This window comes from Halichoeres trimaculatus, unplaced genomic scaffold, assembly GCF_033239565.1.
Source record: "Halichoeres trimaculatus isolate MK-OKI-2021-1 unplaced genomic scaffold, fHalTri1.1 fHalTri1_scaffold_19, whole genome shotgun sequence".
In the NCBI taxonomy this organism is placed as follows: Eukaryota; Metazoa; Chordata; class Actinopteri; order Labriformes; family Labridae; genus Halichoeres; species Halichoeres trimaculatus.
Genome location: NW_027437197.1, coordinates 14,337,772 through 14,358,109, shown reverse-complemented (window position 1 = coordinate 14,358,109; position 20,338 = coordinate 14,337,772). Strand labels below are relative to the sequence as shown.

The following is a 20,338-nucleotide window of genomic DNA, read 5'->3' as shown; positions in this document are numbered from 1 at the left end:
GGTTGAAACCTTAATCTAAATGTTTAAAATCAAAGAAATAACCAATAATTTGTTAATTTCATTCTTCAGCATTTTTTAAAAATATATATTCGTCCATTTTCAGATCTTGAATCTGCTCTGATTTGTTCACACTGCCCTCTACTGTCGGCTTAGACATACAGTGCTGAACAGGATCAGGTGTGTGTGTGTGCCTCATTTCTCTGATGTGGAGCAGGTGTGTGAAGCTTATACAGACCCCTGAGCTCCGACTCCCTGTGCTGACTCATTAGCTCACCTTAAGAGGTAGTGAGAGGCTGCTCATGTCACTTCATTAACACAACACTCTTCCTCTGTGCCTGGCTCTTTTTTTTTTTTCAAATATCTTCTTGAAAAGTAACCATGATGTCTAAGCTCATCTCTTTGTGTTTCGTACGAGGAGTGATGCCCGCTTTGGCCCACTGACAGCTGCAGCATGCAGGAGCTTGTTACTGGGTTTAATAGATATAGTGTGAGTGATATTTTGGACTTGTATTTCACATGGATTTTCTAGAAGATCACTGGATTTAAGTTAAAAAAGAGAGAAAATCTGCAAAAATAACAGATAAGAAGATTTCCATATAAGCTCGAAGCATCAGTGAATAGACCCCAAGAGGTGGAATGCATATCAGGGTTTTGCAAGTCAAATTTGCTGCAGCTTTACTTTCTTAATCAGTAAAAAAAACAACAGAAAAAGCCTCTGAATCGATGCATTTTGCACTACCACCTGTAGGCGGTGCTTTAACAAAAATAAAACATGAAAGTTTGCACAGTCATTCCAGTCTCACATGAGAAGTTTCAGGTAGTTTGGACCCTTCATGTTCAAGTTGCAGTTACTTCCTGATAAAGCTGATGATCTTGAGGATTTTTCTTACAAGCGCTAAAAACATTTATTTCTTAAAGTCTCTTTGGGTGGAGCATAAACGTAAAGTGGATTGGAAAACTTCATAGGAGGAGTGAATCCAAGTGTGACCCCAGGTATGAGTAGCAAAATAAACCCTCTATTTTCCAGGTATCAAAAGCCCTATTCTAACTTTACATCAAATTTAAATAGAATGGGATCATATGGCTTTAAGGAGTTCCTACTTGAAGGACCCCTGGAGAAGCCAAAAAATGGCCAATTTGACCATTTGGATAAACAAGCTGACCTCCTGTAGAATTTTAAATCAAAAGAAATTCAAATAAATTGGTCTAAAATTGTTTAAATTTACATAAACATGACATTAACTAATTATTTTCACATGAGTTTATAGACTCAGTCAACCATGCTTTCAAATCTAGAGAAAGTGACATCAGATGTTGAGTGTCGTCTTCAATGTTTAATACAATAATAAAGAAAACAACTGTACAATAAACAGAGCACACACACACACACACACACACACACACACACACACACACACACACACACACACACACACACACACACAACCTCACACACTCCCCCAGTCTCTCTCTCTCACAAACACACACACACACAGCCAAAGAGCACACAATGACTATAGCACACGTTGCATTAACAAACACAGTGCTCAGAAGACATATAGAGTTCCTACTGTCCACCACGCCTGCTCCTGCCTGACTTGTTGCTATAGAAACAGGTGTTTCTGTCGCCCTGTTGGTGATTTAATGCAAAGTTCTGATCAACAGACAGCGCAGAAACAACAGGAGCTGTCTGATCTCTGAGACAATCACTCATTAATTTGTTTTTGTTTTTTTTTGTTCAGTCTTGATTTTCAGAGTCCAAAGTTTCTACAAAGATGGCAGAGAGTATAATGTTACACCAACTTATGACTATATCAGCCAAGTGTACAACAAGACGATCTGTGTTGTATTAAAAACATGTAAACTCTGGTGTGGTGATGATTCATTATAAACCACACTGATTGATTTCTGCAGCTATGCTCTCTGGGGCTCAAACCACTGGACGTGTTTGGCTTGTGGCGTCTGTGAGAAGCTACATAATGGTAGAATGCCAGCATCAGGTTTTATTATTGTCATGCCATGAACTGATAACTTTTTTAAATATGACAATTTAACCTCTAATATGTCTCCTTTTATCTTCAGATTGATGATAAATGAGAAACCGAAAAGATGTAAATTTCAGCAGATTGAGGTCAGATGAGCTTAGTTACATAATTCACCATTTTAGAACACAACTGCACAGCACAACAACAGCTCTGTAGCTTTTCAACATGGGACACTGTATGTGTATATGCTGAATTACATCACAATTAGGGGGGTGTGGCCTGAAGCAAACGGTCGTGATGGTTTGAGCCCAAAATGGAGAAAAGAGAAGAAATCACTCCTGACACTCTGATCATGAGTTCAACTTCAATCACAAAAACCTCCACGAGGGCTTATTAACAGCTTCTGCCTGTTTTGTTTTCACCTCTCTGTCTTTATTTCATGTTTTTATTTCTCGACATCGTTCCTCTGAGTCTTGGATACAATCACAAACACATTCAGCTCAGTGAACGCACCATAAAGCTGCTAAGAAGCTGATGAATGGTGTCACTTTAAATGTGATATTTTTCATAGTCTGTTGTAAACATAAGGTCTGATGGCCCCATTAGGGGGTCCACTGAGGGCCACTGAGTCAGCTGCTGCTTAAACAGAAGAGTCTCCCTCATCGTCACCACCCGTCTACATGGTGACCAGCCACGGTCAGATAGAGTGGCGAGTTAGCCATAGCTCCTCCTCAGGCATTTTCAGGCACTTCTTCCTTCTCCTCTTCCTCTTCCTTTTCCTCCATTGACCCGGCCCCTGAAATGGGAACCACAGCCTCACATTTAGTGACCATTTCAGGACATATTTCAATCTGATGCTGTGTTTTCATACCGTTCCAGGTCAGGTGATCTTCAGGGTTGTGGTCTGATGACTCTTCTTCTTGTGTTTCTTCTGGAAGGGGGCCATCGCAGTTCAGTGATTGGTCACCAGGGGCACTGCGATTAGGTGAGGCATGTGATTGGTTGTCTGAGGCCTTTTCCTTTTGTTCTTCCTGCTCCTTACTGGCTATCTCTGTGCACAGCAGATGGAAACACTTTAGGAACAGGAAGTTAAACAGGAAAACTTGCTTTGGTTGCAGGCGGTGCTTCTATTAACATAAGTATCCTTGTGTTTGTACCGTGCACAGATAGCTCCTTCCATCTGTCCTTGTTGCTGGCGATGACTCCAGACAGGTGAAGCCTCAGCGCTGGCAGGTCGATGGCGGTCAGGGAAAAGTCTGTGTGTCCATCATCACTGTGACCGAGGCGTCCACTGCTGTGTCTCTGCACAGACTCAACGGTAACTGAACCACTTCCTGTGAGACTGCACAAGAGAGATTTCAGGTGTGTGACAGAAATTTGTAAATGACTGCTTTCTAGCAACTGCCTGACCTTTGACTTCAGAACACGATTCTTATTTCTGGGATATGGTGTAAAGTATGTGACTAAATGTCTTCATTACACTATCATTTTACTACCTGGACCTCCTGTTTCCAGTCTCTTTGGCCTTCCTGTCTTCTTCAATCAGAGGACCAATCACCTTCTCTGTCGTGTCGATCAAGCCACTGAAAGTCGGCTCCACAATGAAGTCGATAAAACCTGAGGATAAAGAAAAGAATGGTAGGAAAGAAGAGAGGAAGATAAAATGCCAATCCAGCCATTAGTGCAGTTATCTGAAGCACCAGCAGGCGTCACTGTTGAGCCAAAGTTGATACACACATTCAGATGAGTTCAGCTGAGGTATCTGAGCCTCCTGAGCATCTCATTGCTCCCAGTTTCCTCACCTCTCTGTTACTTACTAAAACTCATCTTCAGATGATCGAGATATCTGATTGGTTGCAGGTTGTTTTTACCTATCTGGGATTGGGCGATCATGGTGGCTTTACGGTCGCAGAGAGGAGAGAAAGGAAGGCCGAGCTCCACCTCTTTATCTCCCTGCAGAGACACAGTCGCAGCAGAAACATGAATGCACTCTGGTGTTTCCATATCATGTTTTGCACATGTGCAAAATAAAACAGAAAAGCAACCAAAGTACAGGTCTGAATTAACAGTTACCTTAGATCAGAGGATTTCTGTTTCTGTGGACTCTCACCTGTCTGAAGAACTCCTCCATTAAACTGTGAGTCCAGCGGTAGTGCAGTGGCCAGGCTTTGGCTGGATGACTGATGTCCGCGGCATGAAGCATCAGAGACAAAACCTTCACTTTGTCTATACTGAAGAGAAAAAGGGAGAGACATAACAGGAACTGTTTCATCTAAAAATCCTACAAAATTTTCTGCATCATCAAAAGACGTCAGTGTGTTCCTATTTGACGTATCCTGGAGCAAAAGCCGTATCTCTTTCCTCTCCTGTCATGCACGGAAGCTGTAAGCACACTCGTGATTATGGGTTGTCACTTTGATGAATGTAGGAGCATGCAAACAAACACGTTCAGCTGCTGTACACACGGATCAATATTCATGACAAGGCTCTCCCTCACTTGCTGCTTTTAAAGGAAACATGATAATGTGCTTAAATAAAACTGCAGATTCAAGCTGCACTCAGCTGGACTTTTATGATAAACTGTCTATACATGACAGGATGTAAGATTTATGCTACAAATGATGATTACATGAACCAGTAAGAAGAAAAGCAGCTCCTTTGTATCCGCTCTGTGTTCTCTGAGCTGAGAGAAGTCTTTTATTTTGTATTTTGGTCAGCGTGCAAAGAACAGCCCTCCACACATCAGCTGCTGCTGCAGGAGCACAAGCAGAACCATCCTGTCGACAGACTGATGACAGCGACTATCCTGAAATCTCATCCAAGCGTGAACACCCCTCCTTCCTCCTCTCCAGCAGGTCTAACAAACAGAGGATGGATCTGGACTCTGATCAGACTGGATCGAATTCTCTCAGATCGGCCTGTCTCTGCAGCCTGCAGGAGCATATGTCTGCTGTTTCACCAAACTCCCACTGAAGATCTGCTCGTCTTCATCACATGAACACACAGTCTGCTGTGCTACACTCCTCATGAAGCAGCTGATGGTCCTGATATGACTTTATTTGAATTTGGAGAAAAACACTGCATCATAATTCAAGACACACTAAGAAATCTGCATCAAATCACAAAATGTAGATAATACAGATTCAACTGTCACTGACTGCAGAGGTTTTTAGTTTTCTTCTGCTAAAAGGATGCACTTCTAGTTTTCATATGTTAAACTTTTGGACCCCCCATTAGCGAATTTAAAAGGTGATGTTTGCAGTAGGTACCTGTGTGTCTGAGTCAGAGCGTTCCTCATCGTCTTTATCTGCTGAAAGTGACACGACATGTCTGTGGACATCACCATCTCTATTACCAGAGCCCTCAGCTCCCTGTGGGAAAATAAGAATCAGTCTGTCAATAATCAGTGATTATAAAAAAACAGCTACACAGATAATCACAAATAAAATGCACTCCCTGCAGAAGATTTAAAGGTCATCAGAGATCAATAACTTTGGCTTGCTGTTATCACCTCACGCAGGTGTGATTACTGATCAATAGCTGACAAAATGAGCGGCATGGTACTGATCACCTCCAGTCATCTTTGTTCAGGTTGATCAGGATGTTCATGTCGTCTTCTGCCATCAGCCTGTAGGCGGCGCTCACGTGATGATTCTCCAGCACCGAGCGGTCGTTGTACAAGATTGCAACCTCTGACCTGATGGACAGATACACAGATAATCACAAACTGATGTCAGGACTAAAACTCGTTTTGATCTCAGATTATGAAGTGTATTTAATAATTCATCACCGAGTGTAAACTCACCTGGTGTGGATGTGGAAGTTGTTGGTGGTTCCTGTGTGCTCAAAGTCATGAATTGCTGCAGCGAAAACCATCGCCAGAATCTCCAGCTCGCTCAGCCAGTGCTGGAAACACACACACACATGTGCACAGAATGTGAGCCGTCTTAATTCAACCGTAAACAGAAGTCATGTACAGCAAGTGACATGCTACTGTGTGTGTGTGTGTGGTGTGTGTGTGTTACCATAAGTCCTGTGTGTAGCATGAGGAAGTGTGCAGTCTGTGTGACATCGGCAGCGTGAATCAGGTTGTGGTACGGGTTCTTGTGTTTGCTGTATCCGTTCTCCAGAGCTTCAACAAACTGAACCAGAGCCTGGACAGGGATCTTAAACCAAAGAGTTTAAAATCAGTACCACAGTAATTTCTGGTTTGAAAGGTACAACAGAAACAACAAAGTTATCAGTTTTAGGAATTTAAAGGTATGTAGTGAGCAGTACAGTGCAGTACATCTGTCCTGACAAGCCCCGCCCACCCTCCAGGTGTTAAGGAGAAAAGCTGCGTGTACCCTGAACCTGTTGATGAGGTCATAGCGGGTCAGCAAGTCATAGACCAGGAACTTCAAAGCATGGTCCCCTGTCGCCTCATGGAAGGCAAAAACATCAAATGACCACTGATCCACTTCCTGGAAAACAACCAATCAGATCCACTCATCATCAAAAGCTCTGCATGCATGAGACAGTTTCAACTCTCTCTATACATTCAGTGTAATGCAGGATTAGTGCCAGTAGAGGGTGGTATGATAATGACATTATACCAGACCAGGTGGGGGTGAACCAGAACATCTGATTAAACTAATGTTTATGATTATTGATGGAGTTATAATCAGATTTAAAGATTTTACATCCTGATTTGTGTTGTTTTTTTCCTCAAAGTTCTATTTTTATTCTTTCTATACATTTAACATCCTGAGAGGAGCAGGAATAAGGAAGAGTAATCCTATTTATTTAATAATTATTTGTCTGATTTAATTATTTTAGTGTTTGAACAGACGGAGAGGAGGAAACATCTGTCAGCACACAAACAAATAAACAAACAGGAGAAGCTCTGTTTTTTCTCTCTGCACCTGCTCCTCTTCATCTGCATCCCCTGAGTTTTCATCTTTCCTTCTCTTCTTTTCCATCCTTACTTTCTTCCTTCTCCTTCTCCTTTAAGTCTCCTTCTCTCCTACCTAGCATCATTTTACTTCCTTACCCTCTTCTTCCCAACTCCACATCCTCTTTCCAAACTTTTCTCCTCTGCTGCCTTGTTTTCTCCTTTTTCTTTAATACCTCCTTACATCCCTTTAAAACCTACTTATTTCCTCCTTCCTCTACTCGTTCTTCACTCAGTTCTTACATTTCTTACTTCTTTCCTTCAAACTTTTCTTTCTTTTTGACCTCCTCCAATAGTTCCCTTACAAGACTCTCTATCCCTTCCCCCTTCTATCTTTCCTTTCCTATCATCTCATTTTCTCTTTTTGTAAATCTTCCCCGCCTACATTTCTTCACATCTTTCTAACCCAATCAGTGCTTATTTTTCCTCATCTCCTCATTTCATACTCGACCTCTTCATTTCCTTTTCCTTTCCGGCCTCCTCTTATCTCATATCCTGAACCAAGGTCCTTACTTTCTTCTCTGATTCCTCATTTCCTTTCCTACCACTTCCTTACCTTACCACTTCCTTACACTATATGTTGTCAAACTGTTCTTGTATGCCTCCTCTTTATTGTCACCCTTTCTCTAAAAGTAAAAACCAACTCAGCACAATGTTTTTTTCTTTGAATGAAAAAATACGAGTTCTGCTTTTGTTTTGAAAAAGAATGAACGATGTCACTTCCTGAAGATGTTTCAGTTTGTACCTTGAGAGCTGTCAGCGCTGTGGGAGGGTAGGTCAGACCAGCCATGTTGGATGTCCGTCTGTACATCCTGATGTCACACACACACACAGACACACACACAAACACACAGATATAAATATCAGATCTCACACTTAGTGATACAGACAGCTGTGTGCATATAAACACTCCATCCTCCACAGTTTGCGAGCAGGATGGAGTGTTTGTAGCCATGGTAACAGAGCTCTAAACACACAGCAAGCGGTGCTGTCGCCGTCACGGTGCAGCAGATATTTTCTGATTTCATGCGTCATTAAGCAGCAGCAGATGAACTGATAGCGCTCTCATTTACACTCTAATGACATCGGACCTCATAGTTTCCCTCAATGATCTTCATCTCCATCTCTGCTCGCCACTAACATTGTTACACGCCCGGGCTGCCACTTTAATCACATCTGAAGAGAACTTCACCAGGATGTTTCTTCTCTTCACATTTGTGTCTGGGATGTTGTTTTCCTGTTCTTTCTTTGGAGTGATGGAGACAAAAATAACTCCAATATCTATCTGAGCTCTTCATCATTAATGAACTGCAGGAGCAGACTCCTCCTCAGGTTTTAATCAGGGCCCAGGCGTCCAGAGGTGGTCAATCCAAGTTACTGGGTAGATCTCTGAGATCTAAGACAGATCTGAGACAAAGAAACAGATCTCCAACCTTCTCACACTGGTGTTAAGGCAAGAGGTGGTGCTTGACCCAAGGGTAAGGGGATCACACTCCAGAGTTCATTCACATTAAGAGAGTAAGCCTAGTTAGCTCCTTAGTTATACAGGCGTTGACTTTTGATAACCTCATTTTAGATAAAATCAATTTAAATAATCTGTGTTCTCATTTACATGAGGTAAATCATTTTTTCATTTCTGTGAGAATCCTTGGGAATGAAGTGTCAGCAGAAATCTAAGCCTGTCTGCCCAGCACAACCTCCAGGAAGACTACAGGAAGACTGTAAACCAAGACCCATGTCACCTCGTCCTCTCTGATAGTCTTTATGATGATTATCTTTATGATTTTGAGCTCATACTCAAAGTTCCCACTTGAAACTAAAGCGTATGTTTTACCTCTCAACAAATATCCCAGCCTGCACTGCGTGAACGATGCTCCTGAATCTCGGTTTCTCCTCCGGGCGTCGCTTGGCCATGCCCATCTTTCTACTGAAGGTACACGCCAGCCAGTCACGCACCTCAGTGGGCACGGACTCAGCCTGCAGATCACTCAGCTCATCCTCTGTGTCCAACAGACGCCTGCCGACACAAACAAACAAACAAACATGGTCAGTCTCAGCGTAGACCAGCAGAGACAAGATCCCCGTCCTGAGGAGTCTCACCTGGTCTCATCCGTGTAAACTGAGTCCAACATGGCTGCAGCGAGCTCCAGATTCCTGCGGAGCTCCTGTAGGTCCACCACGCCTCGGTCCATCTGCTCCAAGACCATCTTGAGCCTGAGCACACACAGAGTTATCGGAGCATGCATTAGAGGGCAGATCACTGAGCACAGCAGGACGGAGAGTAAACAACACAAATCCTCAGTTGCACTACAACACTCAGTTTTCAGGATTCTGTGTTGAAATCATAAACTTATTGGGAAAATGCACAAGCATCTTTTAGTATAACAAATTCATTTTCAGTCCAGAGTGACGCACATCTGAGAGTTAGCACAAGTCATTTTGAGTCAGTCAACTCATGTTTTATCGACCAAAACTTTGCTGCAGCAGCAGAAACATTCGCTCTGATCCTTTTCATGCTGAGTTTATAGAAGGGGAAATTATTGTTTGGAGCTACTTTTGTCTTTGTGTGACAAACAGAAACTTGTAGAACAAGATGAGGAAAATGTAATGACACACGGCCCCTGTTTGGCAGTAAAGCAGCACATCCCTTCATTCCTGAAATGAAATCTCTTTACTTCACGCTGTTTTTTGGTCTCATCAGCCTGCAGAGACCTCTCCTGAGTCAGTTTGCAGGAAACACTTTGTACCAGCGGTTATCTTCCTCTTATCACGCTTCACTGCCTCGACTCAGTGTTTCCTGATTTCAATCAGACAATCAAAGCCTTGAACTCGCCCACCCAAAAACTATTTTTACCGCCCACTTGAATAAAGAGTGGTCAGATTCTGGCGAGGCTGTCTGAGCTGCTGCAGGTACACAGGAAACAACTTCTTTATCCAATTTGAGCATCTTAGTCTGCAAACAGAGAGGATGTTGGAGTTAGAATCCAGAGGGACTTCAGTGCATTTTGTATCTTTCTCTTGAATATGAAGGTCTATTTCTGCAGGGATCTTTCTTTTCAGCTGTCAGACACATAGAAGAATATCTCAGCTCAAAAACAGGAAAGCAGGAACTTTTTGAGGACACACTTTGATCCACCAAGCACACTAAAATGTTTAGTCATTAAGTTCCACTATCATCTCTGGAGCAAACTTACTCCTCAGACACTCCCCTGCAGACTTCACACACCTGCAACCTGACAGAAGGAAACGCTGTTTTTCATACTTTGCCCCCACACAGCTGCCGCCCTGTTCTCACCACACAACCAGAACATGAAGATCTGCTTCCTCCAGATGGTCACATGACACCCTGCCTCCCGTCAATCATCCCACGCCCACAGAGAGCAATGGGAGTCTCCTGTGGGTAGTGAAAATGCTGCCTGATAGACCTCAGTATGAATTCTTCTCCTTAGACACTCTGTGTGCTTCAGTCAGGAAGACAGTTCATTCCAATTCAAAAGCAAAACTATTGGATCATAAACTGTATAATCTGTATTACAGATTCTATTCTCCAAGATTTTAGGACAAGGCTTGACTTTAGACTACTATGCATAACGATGTTGTTGTTTCCGAAAACCCTGTTGTCTGAGAAGTCTCCTGGTTTCTGTAAGTAGTCTGAGCATCAACCAATCAGACATAAGGAGGAAAACAGCAGGCGTATTCTGAGGTCAAAGACAGCACACAAGAATCTCTTCTTTTCGTTTCTTTTCCAGTTTCATGTCGCTGCAGAGAGACAGCTTGAAACTCTATGTAACTTATTTAATAATAATAATAATAATAATACATTTTATTTGTATTGCCCTTTACATCAAAAGATCTCAAAGGGCTACCAGTTAAAAAGAGAAAGAAAAAAAAAAAAAAAAAAACTAAAAAGGGCAGAAAAAAAAAACTAAAATTTTTCACAGTGAAGCCGAGACTCACCACTAACAGATGAACAGATGCGTTGCTAACAGCTGGAGCTAGTCATTCTTCCCATAGTCATATATCGATGTCAGACGACAGCCCATTGGTTTCCAGATTTTAATGATGAGCTTTGATGCAGAATTCCCCACAATAACATAAAAATCCCCAGCGCTGTAGAAATGAATTATGGGCTTCATCTTTTGTTTTATGGAGAGGTGAGTGGGTGTGAAGATGCAACCTGTACCCCCAAAGACTGCTCATAAACGTCTTGTACCAGTACCGTCCTGGTGGGATGGTTGGATGTATAAATGATGGATGGATGTATATTGTTCTGCAGCTTGTGTCTCTCTGCTTTTACAGGACTCAGGACGAAGGGAGGGTTTTGACAGTTCTGAATGTTTACAACAGAGGAGACATAAAGACTCCACAGCGGCTAAGCATCGTGCCGTTGCCATGGCAGTAGAAACACCTCCTTGTAAACTGGATAAAATCTGTTTCAGTTGCCATGGTTATAGCTGGAGTCAGAAAAAAGGAGGGAAGCAGCGAACACAAAGTTCAAGACTGAGGACACAGAAGCATTTCTTAATTTTTCCTGGAAAAACAGTGGTTTATTGATTTATTGTTAGGCTATCTGAGAGTGGAGAGGAAATGAGGAATTATTCTTTTTTTGCTGCATGAATTATGCGAACAAATTACAAGACAACCCCACAAAGTCCCGCTCCCCAGAAAATGTGTGTTTGTGCACAGGAGTGTGTTTCTTACCTCTGTGATGTGCTTTTATATTTCTGCCTGTAAAAACAAAAACAAAAACAGTCACTGAAATGCATCAGTCGTGTCATTTTCAAGACTGGATCATCACAACATGACTTTCGGGTTGAGGACACATTGAGTCCTGCAGGTCGCAACAAAGTTTTTCCAACAGAACATTTCTGTTCACTCTAGACTTCGCAGTCTCTGCACTCTGAGCTAAGAGACAAACAGTTAAAAAAGCACAGTGCGAAGTGGGAAATTATAATACATTTAGACACATCTTCCTCCAGGCTCATAACAGCAAAGTGTAGACCTCAAATAAGAAATTCAATCCAAATCCACTGTAAACAAAACAGCACAGTAAATAGATCCATCAGAGTCTCCACTCTGGAGTCAAACTGGTGAAGAGGTCTCTCTGGGATCTACATATGTAGTGGAGAAATAAACCACTAGCCCTGGGATCTGACCCTGGAGGCTGATCACTGCTCTGACACGTCTTGGCTTTGAAACCTGCCAGAAGGAAGCTGTTATTTCATGCTCCAGCAGTAATTGTACCCTGGCCTGTGTGGGCGGAGAAGCTCTGAATTACAAAGAGGGGGCAGCAGGGACGGCAGAGAGTGCTGCACGTAGAAGAAAAAGACAGAAAACCTGCTGCAGCAAGGACGGAGTCAGGTGGGGCAGGGACGCGGTGGGAGGATGGTGTGTGAGGTAGACAGGTAAGAAAGGGACAGAAACTAAGAGAAGTACGGACGACGACGGGGATTCTAATCTTTCTCTGTCTCTATCCCCATCTATGTCTTCTCTCCTCTCTGCTTGACAGGGGAAATATTTGTCCAGGTGAGGGGACAAAAATAGCTGAGGACAGAGCTAGTTTATGACCAGTGAGTCACCAGTCTGTCTGATTTTTCTGACACTTTTACATTTCTTCTTCTCCTCGTCCTCCAGCGGTTTCATTTTCTCACCTTGGACGTTTTATTTCTTGCACCCTGAGCATAATGAACGTGTGAAGTATCTCTTATATCTCTGTGTGTGTCTGTTGATGTGATGCTCCACCGCGGGGGGCGTTTCTCACTTTTGAGCGGTAAACTCCATCTACACCGCCTACACCAACCACCCTGCAGCAGCTCTGATAGTGAACCAACACCGCAAAAATATAAATTCATGTAAATGTCTCTTTTGTTTCAGACTGACACTTTGGTGTATAAATATTTATGAAAAAGCAATGTCAAGGAAAATGACGCTCTGCTTTTAATGTTTTCACACAGCTGAGTGGAGGAAGTTGATGGATTTTTTTTGTGATAACTGAGCTGGACCGACAAATTTTACAGCAAGAAGTCTGTGTTTATGCTTTCTATGAGTTCCAGCTGTCTTCATTTTAATATTTCACCTGACTGGACATCAAAAAGTGATTTTCTGTTGAAACTACTGAATCGCTTCAACAGGTTTCAGGCCTATTTTATGCCTCACAAACCAGCCTGATGAACTCCTCACACATGCACAGTTTCTCCATTTCTCTTCTTTGATTTTTCATCGCACGTCATTCAAAAGCATAGAAACGAAAATATCACTGAAAGTCAAACATTAGAAAAGCAGGAATCACACAAAGACAGGACATAAGAGTAAAATGAAAGAACTCCTCTTTGTCCTTTTCTTCTCAGCAGAGTTTTGCTGCATTGAAATGTTGCTGTTCCCCTGGTAACAAGGTTGACATAGAATAAATAAATGAATAAAATTTGTGCATACGTGTTTGTTTTACCTCCAAATGCAGAAAGACTTATGCTGTTTGATCTAGATTTAAGAATTTGTGCATTCAATCTAGATGTAAGAGGACTCTAAACACAATGGGAGGGTGGGATGTCAGAGTCAGAGTGTCACACACACACACACACACACACACACACACACACACACACACACACACACACACACACACACACACACACACACACACACACACACACACACACACACACAGAGTAACATGAAATGAAGCAGCTGATTTTCTCTCTGGTGTTTTAGAAAACCCTCATTTTAGCTGCTGTTTCTTTGAGCCTTTTTGCTCCACAGACCTCCTTCACTCTAATTGGCCAGCCCTCTGGGGACCTGTTAGGGGTGTTGCTTTGAGCAGACCTTGGTGTTTGACTCCTGTCCTGCCAATGTGTCATGAACTAGAAGATCCTTATGTTAAGACCTCATGATTTCAACAAGTCTTATGAAGGTCTGGTGGAGATCTGTTTTTTACAGCTTGGACTATTTTAGCAGTTTCTATAACATATGAATTTGTAGAGGTTTGAAAATCTCCATCATTGTTACATTTTATCTATGTTTTAAAGCACAATACGCTCTTTGTAAACCACTGCATTGTGGATAACAAATAACTTGAGTGTTGACAAAGGAGAATGTGTGAAATAAACACATTCATTCCTCTGCTTCTGTTGCATGAAATTCAATCGTTTGAACTGTCAGACTGAAGTCTTGGGGCCAGTCTTGAGAGGAGTTTTTCTTTCAGCTCTACAGAAATCTTTAGAAAAAAGATTCAGTTATGTTTTCAGAGACTACACAGTTCCTGTAATGGATTTCTCCCCTCAAGTTATATAAGACTTCAGTCTGCTTGTGCTGATTTCTGTGCTGAATTCTGTGTTCTTATTTTGCACCTCATTGAATCACTGCTGATAGTTCACACGTTTGCTCTCTAATGTTTATTACTGGATTCAACTAAATTAAACACTTCTCTTGGCTTCAGCTTCTTCAGCTCACTCCTGCTGGTCAGTTTCTGTTTTTATTCCTCCTGTGATATTCTCTCTTGGTCGCCAACAAGAAACTAAAACAAGCTGCTGTGAGCAGTCGGTCTGTTGAACACAGCAGGATTTGCCAGGGGGCATAAATCTGTTTGTTGTCTAGAAAACAGAGCGGCACATTTTTTATTTCACTGATGTGTGAAAGTTCCATTAAATCAAAGATTGCTGCAAAGTTTTTCCGCCGTAACGTGATAAATGAGACAACAGGGAAGTAAACAATGACAAACAATCTTATTATGAAATGTAAATGTACCGACGGGCTTCAGGAGAGTGTGTTTAAAGAGTGTGATCATTCATTCATCAGATGTTTCTGACTCTTCTGTCGCTCTGTCTGCAGATGGATGAGTCATGGGTCAACCCTCGGTGGTCAAACTGCTTCAGAAGCAACAGACGAGCCTCAAATACAGCACAGGGAGATTCACACATTACATGTTTAACACCAAGTGTTCAGACTTCTGGACGTATAGCCTGATGTCCTGTGTGAGCGTGTAATTACGTAACCACGCTAATTAAAGGGGCTGTTCTCTAATTTGCTGCCTTTCTTCTATTTTTAGGCAAACTGTGAAAGAAACTTCAGCTGTTGCACATTTGCAGCACCACAAAGAGCAGCCTTTTACGATAGAGTTGGTGTCTTGGAGGAACTATTTCAGACTTTTTCAGTCTGCAGCTTTAAAACCATGTGAGAAAGAAGAGGACATGTTATTGCAAAAGTAAGAGCTGAGGATTTAAGCATGGTTCAGCTGTATCAAGCATGTTATCGAGTGAAGCAGGCTTTTATTTTGAAATTGCCTGACATTATACAGACATTGTCTGATGACGTGTTGTTCTTTACAACTTTGAGGCTTCAAAACTTTTCTTGGAGGATGGGTGTACAGAAATGAAAGAAAGATTTTATTGCCTTTCATCTGTTGCTAGAATATTGATTTGGTTTACACTAAGGCCACTAGCACTTTGTAAACTTGTGTAAAAATCAGTGCACTAAGATTTCAGATTTAAGTTTTCAATCTTTCGTAACATGTACAAACTAACCCATAACAGTCACTGCAAAGCATTACTGAATGTGACAGCTCGACTTCACCTGCAGCAGGATGCAGCTTTTCTATCCATAAAGACCAAACTGAGGATGTTTTTTCTCCCTGATTTCATTCACTGTCCCCACCCACACAACCCTTCATCCGAAAAAGCTGCCGGAGCATGAGTAGTTTGTGTTCGAGCACCTGACATCGGTCTGCAGGTGTTTCTTTTCAGGCAGCAGGTTGAACACTCACCATTGTGCAGCTTGAGAGGCTAAAATAAGGCAGAAAATCACTCAATGTACCTTGTTGGGTATAATTACTGAACACACTGCACCTGAAAGAACATACTGACATTTTCAATAACCCCTCTCTCCTCTTCTCTGGCTTTCGGCTGCTGGGCTCGAGTGGGAAAATAAAAGTTTGGGCTATGAATTATTCATTTTCTCATCTGCATGTGCAGGTTCTGAATAAAAACACAGGAGCTGAAGACGCAGGGCTGGATTCTGGTTTCGTCTAACAGCTTTTAGTAACACATATCTGCACGAAAGTGCAGCTAACAAACTCTTAGACCTCTCTCCTCTCCACACTTCTGTTGTTCCAGTGATATAAACAGAGGCAACACTGAGCTTCTGTAGAGTATGTTAATGTCCACATAAAACATGAATGGTAGCTGTGTTTGATTTGAGTCACACTGACCTTTAAAAATGTGCAAATTACGACCTCAACTGGGGGACTGATTCTTTGTGGAGTCATATTTTGTTTGGGCTGTTTTTAGATGCAAAAGGAGTGAATCAGCAAATGCTCATTGTGTGCAAAAGTGATAAAATAACAACAGACATTTTGAAAAAAATCAAAATCCAGAAACACAAAACTTAAAAAAAAATCTAAACCCAAGAAAGTTTGAGGACAGGCAGTCTGTTAACTTTTAGCCATTTGTAACTCTCCCGCAGGAAAACTCAGACATGAGAAACGTAGGATTCCTCTTTCAGGAGGTGTTGTGTGGAGGCTGAATGTGTGATCAGTAGTCTCTTTTAGACTCTCTGAGGAACAAACAGTGAAGACTGTTACATTTTCTTTGGAGGGAATCTGTCAGGTTCACTTTTAGCATCATCTTAATGGAGATTGTTTGACATATTTAAAGGAACACCTGCGCTTTAGGTGTAAAACACAAACATTTTGCATTCAATCTGCAGAAATGATCCTGAATACCAAGTGCACTCTCTACCCAGGTGTCTGTCTGACAGGGTTCTGGATGTCTGTGCCTTCAGCTCAGTCTGATAGGCTTGAGCCTGAGCCAGCTCCACTCTGTCCGTTTATTTATTCATTCAGAATAGTTTCTGCAAATTTGAAAATATCAACTTTTCTGGAAACTCATAGAAGTTTCTGCAACTAAAATGCCTCTGAAAGCTGCAAGAGCATCACATCATAGCAATAAATCCTGTGACGTGATGAAATTCATAAAGCAAACTGCACTGATGATAATCAGGTGCAAAAAACACCCACAACCTCTTGCACTTCTGTGCAGTTTGCTCCAGTTTTGTACCTGATTGTGACTAAGACAAGCTGCACTGCAAAAAAAATAAATCTTAGTGTTTTTGTCTTGCTTCAGTGAAAATTGTCTTTTTAGACTTACTATGAGCCACATTTTCTTGATCAGTCCGGATAAAGTTATTTAAAGACAAAAGTGAGGTCTGAATTGCTTAAAACAAGAAAAAAAAAGTCTGCCAGTGGGGTAATAGAAATGTGCTTGTCAAGGCTAGAATAATGTCTTTTTTTTTCATTTTTCTTACCCCACTGGCAGATTTTTTTACTCATTACAAGCAATTCAGACTCCATTTTCGTCTGTAAATAAAGTGAAAGACACTTTTCTGGACTGGTAAAGTGACTGTGGCTCATATTTAATCTAAAAAGACATTCTTACTGAAAATAAGACAAAAACACTTGGTCAGATTTCAGTTTTATGTAGTACGTTAGTATTTCCACTTAGTGCCAGGAGCGCATTTGCATAGAAAAGGGTGTTTTGCTTGAAATATATGCAAAAGGTATCAAATATAAGTAAAAATCACTGACGCACAGAGCTGCTTCTTGCTCTGCAGTGGTTTGTGGAGCCCTTCCTGCATGCTTTGTAAATTAGATGATGTCTATTTGGCTGCAAAATCCTACAGTGAATCAGCCCCTGAGTGTTTGAGATATGTTTGTTCACCTGGTTAGGGGTCTTAAAGGGTTTGGGACACACAAGATCTGTAATTTAGGAGTTGATATTTCATTCTTAACAGTCTGAAAATGTTGTAGTGTTCCTTTAATTCCTTTATAACTTCTATAATACTTCCTATTAGATCATGTATGTTCTCAGTGTGTGCAGTTAGTGTGTAAACATCATGGCATGCCTTGCCTCCCTCTCTCTGCCTCACTCCTGATCCATCTTTATCTTTGCAGAGTTTGCTGCATCGCAACGCTCCACCGTTACCATGGCAACTATAGAGAACGTAAAAAAATGAGAGAGCGCGACGAAGCTGTTCTACATCTGCAGCCGTGTCCTCAAAAACTCAGACAGATGTGATGCTGATGTTCCCCACTGAGACGTTAGCTCGTTAGCGCCTGGAAACATCTGACTGACAGACTTCATCAAACACTCTCTCTCCCTCTTTGTTTCGCCTGTGCTCGCTGATGATGCACGCCCACAGTTTTTCCCTCATTCTCTCTGTCATCTGTCTTCCCTTCATCCGCCTCACGCCAACATCACCACAGCAACCAGGCAACCATGCTGATGCTGAGGCTGTCACCCTGTGCTTCACAACACAATCATCCCCACTTTTACCCCCCTGTTACATCATCACCACCAGCATGACATCATCAACATCTGCATGACTTCATCACCTCCAGCTGAGTGTGCGTACTCACATCCCCCTGAGGCGATTCAAGACCTGCTGGTTGTGGTTCTGCTCCAGACCGTCTTCCAAGTCCTGCACCCCTTCCTCAGTCTGTGACATCGCAACAATCTGCACCTCCTCCTCCTGCTGCGGCTCCTCCTCCTCAGTCTGCAGGAGCTCCTCAGACTGCTCTTCCTTCAGCTTCTTCTCCTGTCCGCTCTGCTGCAGCTCCTCCTCCTCCTCCTCTTCGGTCTGCAGGAGCTCTTTGGGCTGCTGCACCTCCTCCTCTTCCACAAGTTGCAGCTCCCTTTTCTCCTCAGGTTGCTGCACCTCTACATGCTGTGTTTCCCCATCCTGTTCCTCCTCTTCATTCTCTTGCACGTTTTCCTGCAGCTCTTGCTCTTTTCCCTGTTTCTGTACCTCCTCCTGTCTTCCCTCAGCATTAATCTCCTCCTCTTGAGTTTGCTGCTCCTCTTCCACAAGTTGCACTTCTTCTACTTGCTCTTCTTCTTCTTTTTGTTGTGTTTCTTCCTCTTCCAGCTCCTCCTGCTCCTGCAGTGACTTCTCCTCCTCCTCCTCCTGTTGCTCCTCCAGCACCTCCTCGGACAGCTGTGCCTCCTCCACCTCCTCGTTCATCCTTGCGTGGAGGAGATGAGGCGTCTCCGGTGTTTGCAGAAGTCTTCACAGAGCAGAGTTTGCTCGTATCTCAGAGTGACGGAGTTGTGAAATCATGGAGAGCATTTGGGTTGACAGAACTTCATCCAACTTCCTGTGATGTCACAAAATGGCCCGACGAATCAAAAATGGGGGATGTGTAAGAGAGTCCAAGGGGTTAGAGGTCACAGGACAGAGCGTAGTTTGTGATTTTAAAGTTGAAGAGGACAGACGGCATGTTTCTGCAGCGACATGAAGCTGCAGCGAGCAGCTGATGACTTCCTGCAGCAGCGAGCAGTGAAGCTCCGCACTCTGACGCTGCAGCTGAAGAATGATCCAGCTGAATGTCCCAAAGCATCCCCGTAGCAACAACGCAAGGAGGAAGTCGACCAGCAGCAGTAAAGACGGGACAGAGAGAGAGTGAGGGAGAAGAAGAGAGGGAGGACGGAGAGAGAGAGAGAGCAGGACAAAGGAGAAGCAGAGAACATCGCAGAGCGTTTCCCTGGTAACTCATAACGGTTGCTAAGAGTGATGGAATCCTGCAGTCGACAGACCCCCTCCTCTTCATCTTCCTCATTCCATCCTCATCCTCACCCCCTCTAAATTCAAACACACATAACTCAGTGCTCCATTCAGACACAAACAGGCATCTCAATCTCCTACCTCACTGCATGCGAGTGTGTGTTTGTGTGTGTGTGTGTGTGTGTGTGTGTGTGTGTGTGTGTGTGTGTGTGTGTGTGTGTGTGTGTGTGTTTACAGTACCATGTTAGTAAACATTGACAATGATTCTGTGTGAGTGTGTATGTATGTGTGAGTGTGTGTGCACAGTTTTGAGACAATGATGATGTAATGGTCCTGAAAACGAGTCACATAACCTCTCTAGTCAAGTGGCACAAACCAGGCAGTCATTCTCCAGCTGTGCTGCTGCCCCCTACAGGCTGCAGAGGTCATTACATGCACAGTGCAAGGAGGAGGGGGGGTTGTTACATTCCTGGCTAAAATTCATAGTCATAGGTTTTTTTTTTCAACTCATAGTCTATAAGGGTTCGAAAAAGAAATCAGTCACTGGAAAAGGAAGCTTTAAAATAAATAAGGTTGCTCATTTCACCCAGGGATGCACCGACAAATATTTGTCTTTTACTCAAAACATTACCAGTCCTATCAAACAATAGAGCATACAGGCTGTGAAAAGCAGCAATCAATTTGTGTTGTGAGTTTTTTACACAGCAGACACTTGTCACTGACCACTGAGCCAAATTTGAAAGAGTATAAAAAAATTCAAATTATATAAATTAAAGGCTCAAATTCATGGAAAAACAAGCACTTCTCTCTGCTGTGAAACGCTGGGGGTGTGTTAGTTTGAGGTGCTGGAGCCGCGACCACATGCGGGAGG

General features: G+C 42.6%; 1 protein-coding gene across 1 annotated transcript; it reads right to left on the bottom strand.

Moving 5' to 3' along the window:
• Positions 1-1,320: 1,320 nt before the first annotated feature.
• LOC141808039 (dual specificity calcium/calmodulin-dependent 3',5'-cyclic nucleotide phosphodiesterase 1A-like) lies at positions 1,321-19,502 on the bottom strand. The gene is made up of 16 exons (XM_074694347.1): positions 18,323-19,502; positions 11,620-11,646; positions 9,019-9,132; positions 8,753-8,935; positions 7,664-7,730; positions 6,332-6,448; positions 6,011-6,151; positions 5,791-5,891; positions 5,557-5,682; positions 5,255-5,356; positions 4,096-4,216; positions 3,857-3,938; positions 3,482-3,602; positions 3,143-3,327; positions 2,857-3,036; positions 1,321-2,781 (listed from the first exon to the last, which is right to left on the bottom strand). The coding sequence occupies exons 1-16, from the start codon at positions 18,925-18,927 to the stop codon at positions 2,717-2,719; spliced, it is 2,337 nt and encodes a 778-aa protein (XP_074550448.1). The 5' UTR covers positions 18,928-19,502; the 3' UTR covers positions 1,321-2,716.
• Positions 19,503-20,338: the final 836 nt, after the last annotated feature.